Source organism: Bubalus kerabau, chromosome 20 (assembly GCF_029407905.1).
Source record: "Bubalus kerabau isolate K-KA32 ecotype Philippines breed swamp buffalo chromosome 20, PCC_UOA_SB_1v2, whole genome shotgun sequence".
Classification (NCBI taxonomy): domain Eukaryota; kingdom Metazoa; phylum Chordata; class Mammalia; order Artiodactyla; family Bovidae; genus Bubalus; species Bubalus kerabau.
The window spans coordinates 1,814,754-1,836,338 of NC_073643.1; the positions used below are offsets into that span (position 1 = coordinate 1,814,754).

Consider the following 21,585-nt stretch of genomic DNA (forward strand, 5'->3'; position numbering starts at 1 on the left):
ATATTATGCTAAATGAAAGAAGGCGGTCACAAAGGATCCCATATTGTGTGATTCCACTGACACGAAATGTCCAGAAAAGGGACATCTACACAGTCAGGGAGTGGAGTCACGGTTCCCTCAGGCTGGGAAGATCAGGAAGGGAAAACTGGCACAGGGTGATTTCTTTGGAGGGTGATGAAAATGTTCTAACATGGTAATGCCTGTATAACTCTTTAAACACAATAAAGTTACTGAACTGTACAGTTTAAATGAATGAACTGCATGGTATGTTCATTAGATTTCAACAAACCTGTCACCAAAAACAACGGATGCTTTGGGGTCATTAATGCTGTGCTGCTCAGCTTCAGATCACCAGCCAGGGTTCAAGACAGAGAGAGTCAAGAGTGTGCCCTTTTTATCTCAAAATGATATAGGGAAAAGCTGTCTTTTTTACTGGTGTCCAACCTAAAAAATTAATAGACAAATCTGTGTTTCACTGTTCAAAGCATGAAATGATTTATATTTCCCCAAATTAAGTGATTTGGGGGTTCTAAAACTGATTAAAAATTACCTTATGTTTTAGCATATTACTTTGAATATCCATTTCAGTTTGATTGGTTTTTAAATCTCCATGGAAACTAAGCTCTCCATTTTTATATTCATTTAACTTCCTTCTTGTCATTTTTAAGAGTTTCTTAAATCTGTAGAAATGTATAGAATAAGTAAGTTCTTCAAGAGCAGATATTTAATAATTAAACAGATATATGTTTTCTCAGATAAAACAAACAAATCTATAAATTATAATCCTTTCTCATTGTTCAAATTTAATATTCCTTGAAAGCATAATAACTAAATTCTAATCTTAGATAAACAGTATGAAGAAAAATTTTATCACATTTAAATATACTGTGTGTGATATATGTAATATATGAGTTCTTATAAATAAGTTAATGTCAATATTTAGCATGCTAGTGTGAAATATTAATTTATTATTAAATATTAGTTATAAACCAGAGATCAGTATTCAAGCTAAAGATGAAGAGATATGATATATGAATGTTTTTTGAAAAGACACAAGATACGTTTGTTCATACTGACCACAGCCTCTACAAAAGGAAAAGAAAGTAGATACAAAAAACCAACAAGATTCTCACTCAAAATTGAAAAAAGAAAGAAAGAAAGAAAAATCTTTGGAGCCTGACTTAAGTGGGAAATAACCCAGGCTGAGAGTTTTAGAAGAAAGGAAATCAGAAGAGAGATAGAGTGTACCAGTCTCTTCAAGACTGTTTTAAGAGATGTAGAAATCTTGCCCAGCACATTGTTAACAAAATGCAAAGTAATGTAGAGAAAATTAAAAAAGAAAAATATTAATGAGAATCAGAGAAGAACCCTTTGTATAATCATCCCTTGGCATCCACAGAGGACTGGTTCAAAAATCCCCCAACACTCCGTGGATACAAAATCCACAGATGCTCAAGTCTCCCTAAGCACATCTTCCCTATACTTTCAGTCATCCCTAGATCACTTACATTATCTAATGCAATGTAAATGCTTTGTAAATAGTTATAAATACATAATATAAATATTAATTTATATTAATAATTATAAATACATAATTAATGTATTTATATATTAAATATTAATAGTTATAAATATGTAATATAAATATAAATATTATGGACATAGTTGCCAGCTTGAGACCACTCCAAGTTTTACTTTTTGGAACTTTCTCAAATTTTTTTCCCTGAATACTTGTCATCTTGGGTTGGCTGAATCTGTAGATGATGAGGATTAACTGTACTCAGCAAAAAAACAGAAGCAGTTTTTTATCTTACTGATCAAAACATGGTCACTAATTTTATTATTCTTTAAGTTACACAAAGATTTTTGTATGTACATTTTATAACTAAAATTTTGGGGCAAAAAGAAAATATAAGCCAAATCAAGATACTTTTTAATGTTGTTCAACAATAGCACAGGTAGGTTTTTAGATAATAAATTACTCAAACGATGAAGGGAAGGAACACAATTAAAAGAAGGCAGGATTACCAAAAAGAACAAAGAAACTTTGCAGAAGTAAAAATTCAGCATAGATGATGAGGAAGAGAGTGACATTACTATATGCAGAGGCACGGTTGTTACTGTTTTAGAAATCATTAGAGATAGTATAACACTGCTGCACTCAAAAACATTTCAGATTGTGCTGACATTCCACAGTAAACTTTGAAATAGGATAATGTGTTTAATTATGAAAATACACATAAAAATGAATTTGTGTCTAAGGTTTGAAATAAAGTAAAATTATACTTTTATTCATAGTTGAGATTATCAGAATTATTAAAATCTTACCCAGTGATCTCTTTTTCTAACTCACTGTTTTTCTTCTTTTCTTGGTCCAAGCTATTTTCCAGAGATTGTTTTAATTCAATGTATTTCTTTAATTGTTCCTTGTCATCCTCAGACTTAGAAAAAAACAATTTAAGAAAAATTAGTTTTAAATACCTAGAGAGACTTATTCTTTCTTAAAAATATGATTTCTCATGAATTCCCAAGTTAATATGAATTTATAGTAAACACAGTTTTTAAACCAGATTGATGCCAATAACAGATTTCAAAATTGATGACTTTTCTTAAAACAACTTAAAATGATTTTTCATTTCATCATTTTTCTGGAATTTAAATTGCCAACATTTATTTGTTAAAAATAGAGACTTTTACACATAAAATACTAAATGTTAATGAAAGTTTTTTAAAGACTGCCTATATTTACATTTTACTTTCTAGAGATGCTCAAAAATCATTTTCATCAATGGTTCAAGATATTCCAGGTTTTGTTAAGTCACAACTTACTAAAATAATCTTTGAAAAATTCCCATGCAACCCCCATCTCTTAAAAAAAAAATCCAACAAATGAAAAATACAGTCATTCAGAAAAATGGTTCTATACAGATATAGTATTCATTCTTAACGAAGAGAACAAACTACAATATTTAAAATGATTCATTCTCAAAAATATCACAGAAAGATCTGGATTACAAAAGAAACTCAAAATTCTCAATCAAATCATTACTCAAATTTCTGGACTCAAATAGATATTTGTGTACCAATGTTCAAAGCAGCATTATTAACAATAGTCAGAAGGTGGAATGTCATTGACAGATGAATGAACAAACAAAAATGTGGTCTCTATAAAATATTGCTTTTGGACTGTCACAATTTTTTAAATTAAAATCTTACTATAAAAATCATTAATTTTATGAATTCAGTCGACTTCTTCTATAGAGGAATCACAGTACTAGTAGCAAGCAGTATCAATAAAAATACAATAAGCTAATAAATGAAACTTTTCACATTGTCCAACATATTCTTATATATTACTAGTAAAAAAATTAAAATCTTTTCTCAATATGACAGAAATTAAGAGGTTGACTTACTGATTTTGTCCTTAACAGGTTTTTCTGAAGCTGTTCAATTTTGCCCACTTGCTTTTTGACTGTAGTTTGTAACTCCGCATTTTCAATTTCAAGACTAAAATTCAGATTTTAAAATAATTATTCTCACATATAAGTTTTTTTTTTTAAGATTTTTTTTGGACGTAGACCATTTTTAAAGTCTTTATTGAATTGACTGCAATATTGCTTCTGTTTTATGTTTTGGTTTTTTGGCTGTGAGGCACGTGGGGTCCTAGCTTCCCAACCAGGGATCAAACCCACACCCTCTGCCTTGGGAGGCATAGTTTTAACCCTTGGACTGTCACGACATTCCTTCACATATATTTTTAAAATATCACACTGTTTTTGAACAAACATCTGCAGGTTCAATTACATAGGTTCTTAGAATTTTGAAAAGTAGATGATTTGGCAACTGTACTGTTTTTCTATTTGTGACTAATCGCCTTCCCTGGTGGCTCAGATGGTAAAGAATCTGCTGGCAATGCAGGAGACCCAAGTTCAATCCCTGAGTCAGGAAGATCCCCTGGAGAAGGGAATGGCAACCCACTCCAGGATTCTTGCCTGGAGAATTCAATGGACAAAGGAGCCTGGAAGGCTAGAGTCCATGGGGTTGCGCAGAGTCAGACATGACTGAGTGATTAAAACTTTAACTTTTCACTTGTGGATAATGTGCAAAATATGGAAATAATGGGGGGAAATTATGCATCTCAAAACAGCTCAAAGCTGAAATGTTACACAGCTTCATGATCATGTGCTTATTATAACTATTGATCTATTCTCATATTATACTGTTTATCTGCTTTATACTTATTTTCTATGCTGCTTTAAATCGTACTTTTGGACATGATCCTGTGTTTTCGCAGCACATCTCACAGCCTCTGTAAGTTGATCCTGTGCTTCTTGCAACTAAAAAAAAAAAGAAAAAACAACTGTTTTAACTACTAATAACATAGTAAATCCGCCATCATTGGTTTTTGTCTCTTTTGTCTGCATATTGTTAACAGCTGCTTTCCTGCCATACAGCAGAGATGAGTTGTTGCAACAGACACCTTACAGTCCACAAAGTGAAAATATTTCCTGTCTGCCCTCTGCAGGTTACTGACCTCTCCTCCAGCACTCAAACACATCATCCATGCTTTCAATCAGATTTTCTCAAATAAACACATAAATTTATAAATTACTCAAATGGGGAAAGACAGAAAACTACCTTATGGTAAACAAGTTTTTTTTTTTTAATCCAGGCTCCACATCGGCCATCACTTTAAATATCCACATATGTAAATGACCACAGATCTTCCAGTAGTTACGAGAGCTAACACTGCTATTGATGACAACCTAGTGTGAGAAGCAGTAGCTACACAGGAGCCAGAATGCGTGGGCCTGTGTCACAGTTCCATCAGTTCTGAGCTGCGTGTCCTGGAGCAAATCACTTAATCTTTCTGTATCTCAGTTTCTCCATCCATAAAATGGAGATAATGGTAGCATCAACCTCAGTGGGATGTTTGGAAGACTATATTGTGGAGTTTACATACTGTACTTTAGAGAAGGAAATGGCTCCAGTATTGCCAGAAGGAAACCTGCTCCAGCATTCTTGGCTGGAGAATCCCATGGACAGAGGAGCCTGGTGTGCTACTGTTCATGAGGTCACAAAGAATTGGACACGACTGAGTGACTAACCACATACACAAACTATTTAGAAGATGAAGTGGCACAGAATAAGAACTGTTTGTAATTGGCATTATTACGGTCGCTGCATTTTACCTGCAAAACAATTTGATATATCAGGCAGATGTCATACCAACAGAAGTAGTCTTCAACACAAGTCACACTGAAATCACTCTCCATACCATTGCAAGTGGCAGTAAGGAGGAGCATGAGGCCCAGAACATATGCATCCAGTACTTCAGAAATGTTCACTGACTCCACTAACCAACTAGCAGTGTTCTCCACTTATAATAATTTGTAACTTACTTCCTCTCTGTACTACTAAGTGGACAATGACCACGGGTTAATACGCAAATAGCACCTCCTGGATGGAGTGGCACAGAACTTACATGACCATCAGAGGAAGGGTGAAGTCACTGCCATGGAAATATTACCCTACTGCTAAATCAAAGTTCTGAATCAATTCGTTCCCAGGAACTGGTAATGTTTAGCAAGTACTCAGATGAGAAAATTAAGGTTACAAGCTATGAGTATCAGAGAAGCCAACTCCAGAACTTCACAGGTGGTGAAAGGCTAGAAATCTGTAAATCCCACTTCTGGCTGCATAATGAAGGAAGGAAAATTTACATTTTTCTTCCAGAGTCAGGGAAAAAAATGAGCATTTAATTGAACAATTCTATTCTATTAGACTAATAGAATTTAGTTTCTTCATACTATACCAGTATCTCCAAGAAGAAATTGGTATGGTAAAAAGTACCTAGTTGTGTCCTAACAACTGTTAAGCTAAAATATTTTCCATTTATGCAGACAAGTATTGTGCATATCAATAAATATTCCCTGTTAAACCAATGTATACTTAGACAAGATTCTCCCTCATGAAAAAAAGGACAACAATGTAAAATTAAGGGCTAAAATATTCTTCACAGACTAGATGAGAAAGGCTAAAGAGAAAAGGCTCAATGAGAACTGGACAGTCAGGAAAGCTCCATGGATGAGAAGAGACTGGGCACCAGGTCCGAATAAATGGAGGACTACCCAAGAGAAAACAAAACTGTGAACACCGAAAGGACAGTCTGAGCAAAGGCCAAGAAAAGGTGAAATCAGCCAGTTATCTCTGAGGATAAAATCCAACCAAAGGAAAACAAAAGCATGTCGACACAGAAACTTGTAAATCAGTGTTCACAGCAGCATTTTTAATAGCCTCAAAGTGGAAACGACCCAAAGCTTCATCAACTGGTGAATGGATAAATGGCTTAGCCACATACTGTTTATTTTTTGACAATTAACAGAAATAGAAGAACTGATAATGTGCTATAACATGGATGAAACTCAAAAACATGACATCAAATGAGAAAAGCTAATCACAAAGGAGCACACACTGTGTGATTCTGTTTATATAAAATACCAAGACAGATACTGCACTGGTGTTTGCCTGGGGCTGAGGGAGATGGGGGGCCATGAGGGGTGGCTAAGGGATGCAGGATTTCCTTTTCGGGGTGATGGAAAGGCTCTAAAATAGGTCACAGGTGACACCTTTCTACACCAAGAGACAGTGAACTACACATTTTCAGTGGGTGAATTATATGATACGTGAATTATATTTCAATAGCTTTTTAAAAAAATCCAATGGCAGGATCTAAATAATCTTCTTAATTCTCTATTTTGGATGTACATACTATACACCATCTGAGTACCTCCAGGCTTTTATAATATATCTAAAATGAAAAGAAGGCAATGCCTAACTTCAACTAGTTTGTATAATACCCTTTCCGCACAAGTTATTCTGAAATCCATGAAATAAATATATATATAACTCTACAGTCATTGACATAAGTGAAGATGAGAAATGATATTTTCCTGAAACATTCCATTAAACATCCTCTGATTTTATCTGGCTTGCCTTATCATGGCAATACAGGTATCACACAAAAAAAGTATTGTTTCAAAGAAACAGTCTCTCAACTTCAGTGAAGAATGCTGCACAATTCTTAACTTTCCTAAGGGTAAATAATATAAGAAAAAATATATATATAATGCAAATGGCAGAATGAAAGTCAAGTTTTAGAAATGAGTGCATTATAAAGATAATAAATTTGTAGTAAATTACCTGCCATGAAAATACAAAAGAAAGCTGTCCATGAAAACGAGTGTCCTAAAACACTTAATCCTACATATAAACAGTCAACACATTCAATTTCATACATACCTGACTTGTGAGTTGACATAACTTCTTTAAATCCTGTGCCTCAACTTCTAAGTTGGCACGATAACGTGACAAGACCTCCAGTGACGCCTCTGGCATAGACTGCTTTTTGAGGGTATCAGCCAGTTCTTGTTGAAGTTGTCTCACACCTGCCTAATAAGATGCTCTGTCACTGAGTTTATCAAATCACTTTACTATTACATTATGTTAATAATAAATAACTCCAACATATGGACTTTGAAAATTATCACCACAGACAGCAACTCACCTTCTTTTTCCTCCTCACCGAGTTTGGTTACAGACACAGAAGGGGCCACCCTCCAGCCTTCCTGATATTAAGTTACTCAGACAACAGATGTGGCCCCACTGTCCACGCCCTTTCCCTCCCAATAAATCTGCAGAGCTTCACCACCTCATGTCCAGAAAGAAATGAGTGTGTAGGTGGGAAAAGTGATGGAAAATTCCACACTGTGGAAACATTTTCCCTTCCTTTTTTACTAGAAGCTTTGATTAACTCAGAGATCTTCACGTATTCCAACCAGTGCTCACATCTTTCCAATAGATTCCTACCTCAGCAGAAAAAGGAGGCCATTCCCTTGTTGCTTATCTATTTTATATCCAGTAGTATGTCTATATTAATCCCAAACTCCTAATTTATCCCTCCTCCCCACCTTTGCCCTTGGCTAACCGTAAGGACATACTGGAGAGCACAGGGAACTCTACTCAATATTCTGTAGTCACCTACCTGGGAAAAGGAACTGAAAAAGAATGGATATATGTGTACAAATAACTGAATCAATTTCCTGTACATCTGAAATGAATACAAAATTGTAAATCAACCATATTCCAATATAAAAGAAAAATGAAATTTTAAAAATGAGGTTGCTCCCATAGCCTTCAAGGAGCCTCGATATCCTAACCTCCACCTGCCTCCAGACCACAGCCCCTACAACCCTCTCCCTGACCCTCTATTACTGCTGCTCACGAATCCTGCCATCCTTTATTTTTAGTGAACAAACTTGTATTCAAACGATACTAATTGATTCTTAAAACGAGAACTATGTGCAAATTGTTTGTAAAAATGCTCTAAGTAAATAACATGAATAGCAATGGGAAGATTAAATCAGGAATAGTTTGGCTAAAACTCGAGTCCCAAATTATGATTCAATGACAAATAGATGCCTTTAAAGAGTTGAGAGGCCATAAGAAAAAATGATTCAAGGCTGAAATTTTCCCAAATTAATTCAAATTGATAGAAATAAAATTAAAATTATACCAACAAATATGACCAAAAGGTATGACAAGCTACTGAAGCCAAAGTACAATACATAAAATATAGCATCTGGGAAACCTGGAATTGACTGTCAAGGTAATCCATGTAACTGAAACTTATTTTTGAAATATTCATTTTAGGTTTGAGCATTTCATTTATCCACTTCATCATGATACTGAAATGTGGTAACACAAAGATTAAAATCCTTATCCTAATAGTGAAAGAGTAAATTACTAACACTATCTATATTAATAATTTAGAACTGAATCTCTTAACATTTCATAAGCAATACGATGTCTACTCAAAGTAAAGCATCTCTTGGGTCCAATTTTTATTTGCTGGATACAAGGTGTGCTTTTAGGCTGGTTTAGAGACCATAGATTCACAGCCTATGTATTTTTTATGTTCAACTAGATTCAACATTTAGCCAGAATCAAGAATCACTTTAAACTTTCTTTCAGGAAGTCTGAGACTTTCTTTTTCTGGATATTCACTTCTCTTTCTGCTTTCTTATTTTCGTACTGACACATTCTCTCTTTTAAATGATTACACTCATTGATTAACTCCTTGTTTCTTTCCTCCAGCACCAGACCTTGTTTCTCACGTTCACCATCTGCTGAAACTGGTCTTGGATGCTGATGACCATCTTATCTTTACCCTAGGCTCTGTTTTGTGTATCATCCAGTTGCTGTCGGAACAACATGTTTTCACTCCGGAGTTGAGATAATCTCTCCTCTAAGGATTCCTGCTTTCCAATATATTTATTCACTTTGCCTTGTTCATTCTGATACATGTGTTCAATTTCCTGCTTTTGACACTCTGGCTTAGGTCTCTCTGGACACGTTCTAACATCAAAATCTTTTCTCGGAGAGAATCTCTCGTGTGATTCAGCTTAATTTCTAGGTTATTGAACTTACTTTTCCCTCTAGAAAGTTGCTGGGAAAGCATCTCGTTGTTATCTTTCAGGCTAGCCACATCAGACTTCATTTAGTCATGCAAGTGTAACCGCTCGTCTCTTGCTCTCTGGAAGGCAAGTTCCAGGTCTCTTTTTGATGTCTGACATTGATCATGATCGTGTGAGGCAGCAGCCAGTCTAGAACGGTAAGATTCCACTTTCGTTTCCAGTCTTCATTTGCTTTCTTTTTTGTTCTCCAGCTTAGAGTTTAGCATTGGTATTCTTAGCTGTCAGAGCATTAAGCTTGCTTAATATACTTAATATACTGGGATATAGTCTTTGTTAACGTTTCCTCATTCCGTTTTATTGTCTTTTGAAGATCATCATTCTTTCCTTTTACAATTTCAATGTCCTCAAAATATTTCTTTTCCTTTTCCTGGTACTGATTTTTCACTGCATCTATCTCGTCTTAGCATGGCAATTTCATCCTGCAGCATGTAGTTTCTGCACAACAGGTCTTTTGCTTCTTCACAACTATCAGAAACCTAAGTGAAACAAAGGAGACTTTTAGCTAGTACTCAATAAAGTGACATTTCATGATTTCCTCTAAAATGAAAGACTAACCTCTATGTTTATACAGTGAAAAGACTGCACCAAGTGTGTCTCCAAATGGAAAAAATAAGGTTCGATACAAATCTCAGACATTATACAAGCAGAAATATCCAAAAGTTCAAAAATTTAATTGAAGACAACGAATCCATGAAAGTAAAAAAGAAACCCCAAGAGACTTTTCAAGAAGCTCAGAACTGGAAAGGCTTTTTTTTTTTAATTACAACGAACTTGGGAAAGCTTAAACCAAAGATGTATAGATCTGACTACACTTAAAAATTGCATCTGATGTGGTATATTTGTACAATGGAATACTACTACGCCATAAAAAAGAATGAAATGCTATTTGTAGCAACAGGGATGTTGGACCTAGACATTATCACACTAAGTGAAGTAAGTCAGACAAAGACAAGTATTATATCATACTGCTTACATGTGGAATCTAAAAATGAACTTATTTACAAAACAGAAAGAGCTTCACAGACATAGAAAACAAACTTACAGTCACCATAGGCAAAAGGGAGGTATGGGAAGGGAGAAATTAGGATGTTGGGATTAATATATACATACTGCTGCTGCTGCTGCTAAGTTGCTTCAGTCGTGTCTGACTCTGTGCGACCTCATGGACTGTAGCCTACCAGGCTCCTCCATCCATGGGATTGTCCAGGCAAGAGTACTGGAGTGGGTTGCCATTGCCTTTTCCTAACATATACACACTAGTATATATGAAATATATGAATTGATACTTTTGAACTCTAGTGTTGGAGAAGACTCTTGAGTGTCCCTTGGACTGCAAGGAGATCCAACAAGTCCATCTTAAAGGAAATCAGTCCTGGGTGTTCACTGGAAGGACTGATGGTAAAGCTGAAACTCCAGTACTTTGGCCACCTGATGGGAAGAACTGACTCATTTGAAAAGACCCTGATGCTGGGAAAGACTGAAGGCGGGAGGAGAGGGGGACGACAGAGGATGAGATGGTTGGATGGCATCACAGACTCAATGGACATGAGTTTGAGTCAACTCTGGGAGTTGGTGATGGACAGGGAGGTCTGGCGTGCTGCAGTCCATGGGGTCACAAAGAGTCAGACACGACTGAACTGAAACTGAACTGATGTATAAAATAATCAACAAGGATCAACATAAGGAACTACACTTAATATTCTACAAGAAAAATCTGAAAAGGAATATGTGTGTGTGTGTGTGTGTGTGTGTGTGTGCACGTGTGTTAGTCACTCAGCCATGTCTGACTCTTTTGAACCCCCATGGACCATAGCCGCAGACTCCTCTGCCCATGGAATTCTCCAGACAAGAATACTGGAGTGAGTAGTCATTTCCTTCTCCAAGGGACCTTCCCAACCCAAGGATCAAACCTAGGTCTCCTGTACTGCAGGTGGATTCTTTACAGTATGAGCCAGCAGGGAAGCCCTATATATATATAGCTGAATCACTGTGCTGAATACCTGAAACAACACAATACTGTAAATCGACTATAATTCAATAAACAACACTACTTGCTAGCTTTAAAAACACTGCATCTGATATCTAACCTATACAGCTACCTCACAGTAAGAGCCTTAGCCCTATATATATTTAAACAGACTAAATTTCATAAAAAAAAAACTTTTCTGAGACTATGCTATCTTTCTAACATTTTAACAATTAGAAGAATTATCCCTCTTGATAACTGTACTAAGCACTTCTACAAATATCAATTAACTCATTAGCTATAATTCTGGAAAGGAAGAAGTTAAAAATATAAATAAGCTGCAGGCTTTTCACCAGGTCTTCTCACTCTAGTAGGCCTCTTACATCAAACCACAGTTACTTCTCTAGTACAAACATACAAAGTAAGCCTCTTATTTCACTCATGGTACACATGCTAATGATAAATAAGGTAAAATGTAGAGAGCTCTTCTTAGAAAATTATGAGATTATTTGCTACAGCAATAACTTTCATTCTCTCTTCATAATGTTTAAAACAGTAAGATGGGAGAAATACAATGAAAAACACAATAATCATCACTAATATATATTATGGCATATCTATCACTGTTTTCAAAAGTTCCCTGTACGGAAACAGGGCACTCACAGAGTGCTCATTTTCTCACAAGTAGAAGAATGACATCCAAAATGTGGCTTCTGAATGGCCTATAGTTTCCTCCTTACCATCAGGGAAGTGATAAAGTAACCTAGTGATCTTTCGAGGAAACAACATCACTACCAACAACCAGAACATCTACTGTCAGTAGCAAAAGTTTGTTTTCTTTAGAGGGGGAGGGGGGACTTTTATAAGTTTTTTCTATAGAAACAACTTTTTAAGGTGTTCAAAAGTGTTTTAACAACTGATGGCACAGTGTTTACAAATTGAAAACCTGTAAATGATGTAGAAAGGTCGTTGATAGGGTATTGGTTAAAGAAATGACAGCAGAGCCAAGAACAGACTCCGATTTAGACACTGAAGATGATGACGTGCATGGAGTGACCGACACGTTCACTCCAAAGCAGAGGGACTTGGTCGGGTAGCGCAGTCGATGGTGGACCACACACGGTCTTCCTTGCCTAAACCACAATCAGGGTGCCGGCTCTTCCAAGACAGTTGCAAAAACTTTGAGATCAATTCCTATGGAAAATATTAAAGGCCTCTCCTTGGATGAGGCCATCATGTGTCACTACCTATCTGCAGCAGACAAACAGATTTGAATTACAAATATTACTTTATCCAACAGATGGAAAATGTTGCCCTCCTCAAAACATAGATATATAGGCTTTCAAAATCCTCTACACTTTCTATGATGTATAGTGTTGGTTTTTAAAATATATACATACACAGAGACATATACACATCTTTGAAAATGACTACAGAAAATACCTCAGAGTTCATTTCCTTATTAGCCCTTTCTATCTCCTTTTGTTTGGCAAGGTGATTGGCCAGAATTCCATCCCATAACATTCTGCCATTCCATTCTCGAGAAAGCTGCTTCTGAGTGTCATTTCGTGCTTCTATAACCTGGAGAGACATTATATGAAGTTTGGGGTCTATATCATTAAAAAAAAAAAAAAGTTAAAAGCTTAGGAGAAGAATTTAAAATGAAAAAAACTGTTTAAAGGAAGTAGGCTTTTTAAGCACAAGGATCTGTATTCCCACATGAATAACTCAGATCTTAATTTAAATGCCTGCTAAATTTATCACAGAGCAAAAACATAGGCAGACATAGTATTGTAAAGGAAAATTTCTTTACAAAGCACTTAGCTAGTTTCTTCACAGTGTCAACGCAAGTTAGCCTATATTTTAACACAAGAAAGCCAAAATTAATACATGGATTGGAATTAAGAATATTACTTTGCCTAATGTATCAAAAATGCCAACCATTATGTTAATGATTCAGCTTGATTTATGTCCATTCCTCCACTCAGAAAACATACACAGAGCATCTATGAGAAGCCAAGAATGGCAAGAAATTAATGACTTAAGCTCTAAATGTCACCATTCATACTTTAGATAACAATTTTGTTCTAAACCTAAAAATACATATTAAATTAAAGGGATACTATAAATAATATTGACGAAATAGTGTCAGAAATTTGAAAATTTCACCAAAGACTGCTCTACCTGATTCAGATCATTTCTCACCGTCTTCAGTTCCATATCTAGTTCTCTGAGAGTGAGTTCAAGTTGCTGTTTCATTTCAACTTTTTTACTATATTGGTCTTCTTTTCTTCTTAACTGCTCCCTAATATTTTCATACAACATATCAGCATTTCTTCTCTGCTCTCCTTCTTGCTTTAAGGTCAATCTGCAAAACTCATACAGCTCTTCTTAGAAAATCATGAGATTATCCACTGCTACAATAACTTTCTCTACATAATGTTTAAAATAGTAAAATAGGGGAAAATACAATGAAAAACCTTAATAATTTCACAGTTTTCTGCTGAGGGTTAAGAATAAAACTGCATCCATTTTTTTTTTTTCTGTCTTGAGAAAAATGACTACTGTATACATCTGTGCATGGGAATGTAAAGTAATATAAACTTCAAATATAGATCAAAGATCTTTTTTAAGTTCTCATACTTTGACCAAATAATACGATATTATTAAAGAAAATGTATTCAAAATAATTAGAAAGGTAGAAATGAATTTATAGAAAAACATTTCATGTCATATTAAATATAATACAGAAAAGTGAAAAACAACCGAAAGTCAATTTGCTAAATAATTAATAAGGTTTCCATTATGGTGGACTTCTGTACAGTCATGAAAATGATGATTTGGAAAAACATACATTAAGTTATTAGAAGCACTCACTGTTAACAACCTGCTATATTATTTCCAAGAATTTCACACTCCACAATACTAGTAACACTTTCTCCTCTGTAAAATCCTAGAGGATAAGCTAGTCCTTATAACACTTCTATGTCTCTGCAGTATTAAAGGAAACAATAGTTCAAATATTTCTCTAAAAGCGAGATGTACAGAACTTCAAGCTGCCGAGCTCTCGTTCCCACTCCACTTTCTGATGCTCAACTGTGATTTCACTTCTTTGGTTTCTGACAGCTCTTTCTGTAGCCCACAAACCTTACTTTCCATTTTTTTAATCTTTCCTCTAAGCAGTTCACAGTGGCTTTTTTTTAAGTTCCACTAATTTTTCATACGAAAGAATCGTATCCTGGATTTTCAACAAGCTAACAGAATCTGCATAATGAAGAAAACAAAGATAAAAACAACAACAAACAAAAATTTATGTGAGTAAGTTTTGAGTATAAAGGACTGTGCCTTTCACGTTCACGCATCCACACATTGAACAAATATTAATTCTCTATAATGTGGAAGACATTATTCTAAGCTCTGCAGATAAAACAGACTCCCCTGGCTCTTGTTTAGCTTCAAGTCTAGTAGAAGAGAAAGATAAATAAAATAATTATGAACTCAGAAGGATATTATAAGAAAAGAGAGTTCTATGATCACATAATAGAACTTGACATAGATTGGGTCCAGGAAAGATTTCCCTGGGGAAGAGATGTCACACTGAGAAATGAAGGATGAGCAGGAAGTAGTAAGTACAGTAGGAAGAACAACACTGTGGACAGTCTCCAGCTGCCATATGTTTTTAACCAAGACAGAGTGAACAGCTACTGATTTACCTTCCTGAGTGAAGTGAGCAAAAACGACACCGACAAAATACATTAAACAATGATTTTCATGACAAAGGACTTCAGGGAATGAAAGACAATGATCCTGGAAACACTTGGGGTTAGCCTAAGGAACGCCCCAGCTCACTGCCTTGAGAGAATTTCCAGGCCCCAACATGAGGAGAAGGAATGGAAGCTGAGTCAGCCAGACTCCCTGACAGGAGGTGATGAAGCTGACAGTCTGGTGAAACCAAAGTGGGCAGAGATCACAGATCAGAACCACAGAGAGGAGAGAGTGGAACAGAGAGAAAAAGGACCCTGGAGATCTGAGGAGGAGCCCCTCGGGTACTCAGCAGAGGAACAAACAGCGCCCATCTGGGAAAAACCACCTGAGACCAGGGAGAAACCATCTGAAAAGACTATAGGAACCTGTGACTGGTGCTCACTCAGTCCCAGGAATTCTATCTAATCTCATGAGCCAGGCTGGAAAAACTTCTCCTTACAGTAGAATGAACAGGGTAGTCAGTAAGGTCTTGCCTTCGAGGGAGGAAATAATCAGCCCTAGCCCCCGGGTCCCTCTGGATGCACGTATTAAATCACAAGAAGCAAGAGCACAGAAGGATCTCTGGAAAACTCTCAATATTTGGAAACTAAATCACACGGATCTAAATAACCCTTGGATAAAAGAGGTAATGAAAAGAAGAATTACAAAGTATTTTGAACTGAATGAAAATGAAAATGTAAGACCAGCAGACCTTTTAGGAAATTGACACCCTGATGCTAAAATTCATGTAGAAAGAAGGGTAAAAAATAAAACAAGATGAAGCTAGACAATTGTGACCTTTAACCGTGAAGCAAAGAGAAGTAACAGTTGGGCTTTAAGCAAAAGGGTAACATGATGAGATCCGAATTTTTAAAAATAGATAATCATTATAGTTGCTGTGTGGATTGAGGTTCCAGGAGGTAGAATGGCAGGGAAAGAAGTTCTGAGATTATTTCAGTTATTCCAGGAGGAAAGTGATGCTAACCTGACCTTGGGTGAGGGCACAGGAAAGAAGAGTCAACAGAAGGTACAGTGAGTGAGAATGATCATAGGCCTGTGGTGCAGAGTATACACTCACGTTCATGTTCTTTTAATACAGAACCTACTTCTGAGATGCACAGCACTGTAACATATCCCTGGCTCTAGAGCAGTACTAGACATATATTACTACTACACCGTACACAAACAGGCTTTGTATTTATATTTACACTGCAGTCCTACCTTTACACCCTGTGTCAAGTTGTTCAATTAACAACATGGAATTCTTATAGTAAAGCAACTCACCATCCTCGGAAGCTGTTTCAGATGACTGAGTTAAGTCATCACGGTCATCCACAGAATTAATTTGTTCTTTGACCTACACATAAATAATACTATTTCATAATGTCCTTAAAATATTTATAGAACATACTAATTGTACAAAGGTGATAAACATCTCTTCATTAAAGCAAAAACAGACACTTTTTAAAAGGACAGATTTTTTTATCAAAAGGATAACTTTATCAATAGTGTTTCTAAATTAAGTTGTCAAAGTATATGTCTCTACAACAAAGGAAGATTTTATATTTTGCTACTATTCCTTTTACAAAGTATTTTTTACTAGGAAAATATTTTTTATAGTTAACTTTTTGACTATACCTTGTTATTTTCATTAGATGTTTTCTTTGCAGGCCTGAAAAAACAAATGATTCTTTTCAGACTAATATTAAATACTTAAAAATACAAATACCTAAACTTTGTTTTTTATATAAAATCTTTGCATTTGCATTGGTAAGTAATTTTTATAAAAGGATTAAAACAATAAAGAAGAGTAACATTAAAGGACAAACAAAATACATTTATAATACTAATAAAACATTTAATTTAGATCAAAGAAAAGGAAAAACACAACATTACTTGCATTATGTGAAGGGAACCAGTATACCAGGATTTCTTGCAGTTGTTATTTTCAATAAGAACTATGTTTTGCAGCAATAAAACCTATCTGGGATGTATTCCTTAAGTCCTTATAAGAAAGAAACACATTTTTAATAACCATGATATTAGCCTTCTGAGGACTTCCTATGCAACTGCTATGCATTATTATAAGCACTTTATATGTCTTAATGGCATTTTAATCCTCACAAACTTTCTGGGAAGTAGGGAATACATTAGGTCCTCTACAAAGGAAGAAACGGAGCACAGAAAGGCTGAGTAAGTTGCCCAAGCCCACACAGCAGATCACCAACAGATCCAGAGTTCAAACTCAGGAATCTGGCTTCAACACTGCGGTTCGAAAATATGCAGAGAAAGTAATATTTAAATAAGTCTTCTTAAGGAATATGATAGCAAATGAATCTATATTATTATTCCATGTCCAGTTATAACTATAAATAATACTTTCTGAATCTTAACACGTTTCTCAAAAAATAAAAAGACTTTAGAGGTAGGCAATATTGGAAATCTACTTTCACTAAACACTTGCTTTTGTAAAGAAATTTATCAGTAGGCCTTCATTTAGCCATTCTGCTGTTTATTCATGAATCTGATATACACTTATTGAATACACAATATGTGTTAATAACACTCTTACTATGGGAAGCATAATTTTTCTAATTTAGAACTTTATAAACCAAAATTAATAATTTGTGAAAGATTGTTAGTTTTTTTTTCTGTTGAATATAAACAAAATTTTTCCCTTTTCCTTAGAATCTATAAGCAACTATTACGTTGATATGATGTAATGTTTAAGAGTACCTTACAAAATCATAGCTACTCATGATGTTACTATCAACTAGAATCATCTAGGAATGATCAAATCCTATTCAGCATAGCCTAAGTGTTAGTAAGTTCATGATTATATAATTTTTTAAAATCTATGTAGGATAGAATTAACTGAACTAATCATCTACACATACAATTACATAGGAATATTACACTTCAGAACCAACAAACAAGCCCTTACCATAAAACTATATATAACAGAAATATTATGTACAATTAGTTTACTGTAATAGTTTAAAGATAATGTCATATAATCAATAAGCTTTCTAATATTGGAAATGCAAACAAGATTAACTCAATAAACATGTCCTCTTCTGGATCATTTCTAACAGCACACATACTCTAAAAGCTCCCATCTTAACATAAAACAAGAAACTCCTTTGAACTCCACATTCCTCTTCAGTTACCATCTAGTTCTCTATTGCCTGTCCCAGCAAATATTCCATACAGGGCTGTTTATATGTATTCACTACAGACCAGCTTTCAGGGAGACTATTTACTGAAATGATTTCTGGCCAAAGGCACTGGTCCTCACTTTAATCTTTCAGCAGTGTTTTCCACTATAGTTGAGGAATCTCTTGTTTTGGCCTGTACACTATATTATGTTGCTCCATTTCCAGAAGTATTCAGTGCTTATTTCTTCCTCTAGAAATAAAAAATTTGTAGATATTACCTGTCATCATCCTGATCCACTTCACTTAAAATGCCGTCATTATTAACATGCAGCAGACCACCAGTCAGTGAATTGGTCTTTTCAAATATTGTTGCAATCACACGTTCTTCTGGTGTCCATTTGCTATTGTCCTTTTTCTTTACTTCCTTTCTATACATGCCAGGATTGCTACTTTAAAAAATTTCAAAAAAAGCCAATGTTTTCTAATAATTCAACTGAATAAAAAAAGCAATTCTTGTAAAATTCCTACTCTTATCCATCTTAAATCATTGATTAATTGACAAAATAGTTATTAAGTACCAACCATAGGCAAGAAAACACAAATTCTTTCCTCAAAGACAGATATACAATTATGATATGATGTGATATGTAAGAGTTGATATATGAAAGTTATCAGTGAAATAAAGAAGGCTTTACAGAAGAAGTGAAGAGAGAAGGTTACAAAGGAAAAAAAAAAGGGAGAAAATCATTCTACTTGGAGATTAGAATACAGAGCACAAAGATCAGGCACGTGGCATCTAGGCTGTTTCCTAGGAACCTGGAAGGAAAAGTACGAAGCACATGAAAGAAAGCAGAGAGGTGCATCTTTGGAAAGACACTGGGAAGAACCTCAAGGGCTACACTGGAAACCTAGAGTTCACTGCCTAAACACAATGACTCTTACCCATGGGAGTCATAATTAGATTTACACTATATTTTCTGTTTTGCTTTTAAATACAATAATGCTTAATTTAGGGATTTCCCTGATGGTCCAGTACTTAGGAGTCTGCCTGCCAATGAGGGGACAGTGGTTCAGTCCCTGGTCCAGGAAGATCCCACATGTCACGGGGCAACTAAACCCATGCTGCACAACTACTGAAGCCAGCACCCTAGAGCCCATGCTTGGCATCAACAGAAGCCACCACAATGAGAAGCTCAAGCACTGCAGCAGCAAAGAACCAGAGCAGCCAAAAAGAAAAAAAAAAAAAAGTAACGCTTAATTTGGGTCACTTTTTAAATGACATGCGGCACATATACCATGAAAGAAAAAATCAAGGAAATATTTGGTGGTGGAGGGGTAGTGAGGCAGTTTACTTTTAAACCACCCACATGATGCAGTGATTTCAGCATTATGGATGAAAGACCAGTACCTCATCAGTTCCCCTGCCACCAACAACAATTTGGCTTCCATCCATGGACATACTCAAAATGATATGACAAAAAAAAAAAACCTGCCAACCAAGAATACTCTATCCAGAAAAGTTATGTTCCAGAAATGAAGGAGAAATAAAAACTTTCCCAGAAAAACCAGAGCTGAGGGAGTTCCTCACCACTAAACCTGTCTCATAAGAAATGCTCAAAGAAGTGCTCAAACTGAAATGAAAAAACGTTAAGTAGTGACATAAAATATATTTAAATATACCACACACTGGTAAAGGCAAGTAGGCAGTCAAATTCAGCATACTCTAATACTGTAATATGGTGGTATGTTAAGAAATTGACTTTAGTATTATGTCTAAAGGACAAAAAAATAAAAATAACTATATCCCTAGCAAAATGTATTCTTGCCTGCCAAATCCCATGGATGGAGGAGCCTGGTAGGCTGCAGTCCATGGGGTCGGGAAGAGTTGGACACGACTGAGCGACTTCACTTTCACTTTCCACTTTCATGCATTGGAGAAGGAAATGGCAACCCACTCCAGTGTTCTTGCCTGGAGAATCCCAGGGATGAGGGAGCCTGGTGGGCTGCCGTCTCTGGGGTCACACAGAGTCGGACACGACTGAAGCGACTTAGCAGCAACAGCAGCAAAATGTAAAATGTGATCATCACAACCATTAGCTCAGTTCAGTTCAGTTCAGCTCAGTTTAGTCACTCAGTCATATCCGACTCTGTGCGACCCCATGGACTGCAGCACGCCAGCCCTCCCTGTCCATCACCAACTCCCGGAGTTTACCCAAACTCATGTCCATTGAGTCAGTGATGCCATCCAACCATTTCCTCCTCTGTCGTCCCCTTCTCCTCCTGCCCTCAATCTTTCCCAGCATCAGGGTCTTTTCCAATGAGTCAGCTCTTTGCCTCAGGTGGCCAAAGTATTGGAGTTTCAGCTTCAACATCAGTCCTTCCAATTAACACCCAGGACTGATCTCCTTTAGGATGGACTTGTTGGATCTCCTTGCAGCCCAAGGGACTCTCAAGAGTCTTCTCCAACACCACAGTTCAAAAGTATCAATTCTTTAGCGCTCAGCTTTCTTTATAGTCCAACTCTCACATCCAAACTTATTTCACAGAAAAATAACAAATGACCTGCTGTTAAATAGGCTTACCTATCAGAACCTTCATTCTCCATAGCAGCAAACTCCTGATTGCTCTTTTCTCCACTCTTTGTCTGCTTAATCAATCCACTGTCATCAGCAGTATCACATACATTGTCTGATACTTCCACTTCACTACTTTTGTGCTTCTTCTTTTCTTCAACCTTTAATGAAAGTTTGATACTAAGAAATTCTTTTACTTAATTATAAACATCTTTTTTTTGTTGTTTTCATTAATTTTATTATTTGACTCAGGGTTTGTCCTGATTTTAAGTGATAAAAAAAATCTTTTTGTGCTTACTTTATCACTAACAAGTCACTGAAGTATTTGTAAATCCTATTTCTTCTTGTTTGACGAAAAGAAACAAAATTCCCAAAATTTCAAAAAAGGCTTTCTTAAGATGATGCAATTATTCATCCCTAGTCTTCCCCATCTAACTGGCAGAGATAGAGAAATAAAAGGACAAAACACACAAAATCTGTCCTCTTCAGTCTTTACCACCTGGATTTTCCACTAAACAGCCAGATTTAGAGGATGTGACACCTTAGTGCCTCAAAAACACTAAAGCTATTCTTTCCCCATGGCCTTTTACATTTCTTTGTTCATTTGG

At 35.7% G+C, this 21,585-nt stretch overlaps 1 protein-coding gene across 1 annotated transcript in view; it reads right to left on the reverse strand.

Moving 5' to 3' along the window:
* LOC129635035 (ankyrin repeat domain-containing protein 26-like) overlaps nt 1-21,585 on the reverse strand; it is a 67,927-nt gene that overhangs the window by 5,404 nt on the left and 40,938 nt on the right. The window contains 16 exon segments of the mRNA XM_055557625.1: nt 551-680; nt 2,329-2,441; nt 3,414-3,507; nt 4,267-4,337; nt 7,303-7,452; nt 9,067-9,188; nt 9,191-9,391; nt 9,394-9,749; nt 9,785-9,934; nt 9,936-10,012; nt 12,946-13,083; nt 13,687-13,889; nt 16,531-16,603; nt 16,885-16,918; nt 18,683-18,850; nt 20,987-21,138. Of these exon segments, the coding sequence (XP_055413600.1) occupies nt 551-680; nt 2,329-2,441; nt 3,414-3,507; nt 4,267-4,337; nt 7,303-7,452; nt 9,067-9,188; nt 9,191-9,391; nt 9,394-9,749; nt 9,785-9,934; nt 9,936-10,012; nt 12,946-13,083; nt 13,687-13,889; nt 16,531-16,603; nt 16,885-16,918; nt 18,683-18,850; nt 20,987-21,138 (2,232 nt within the window).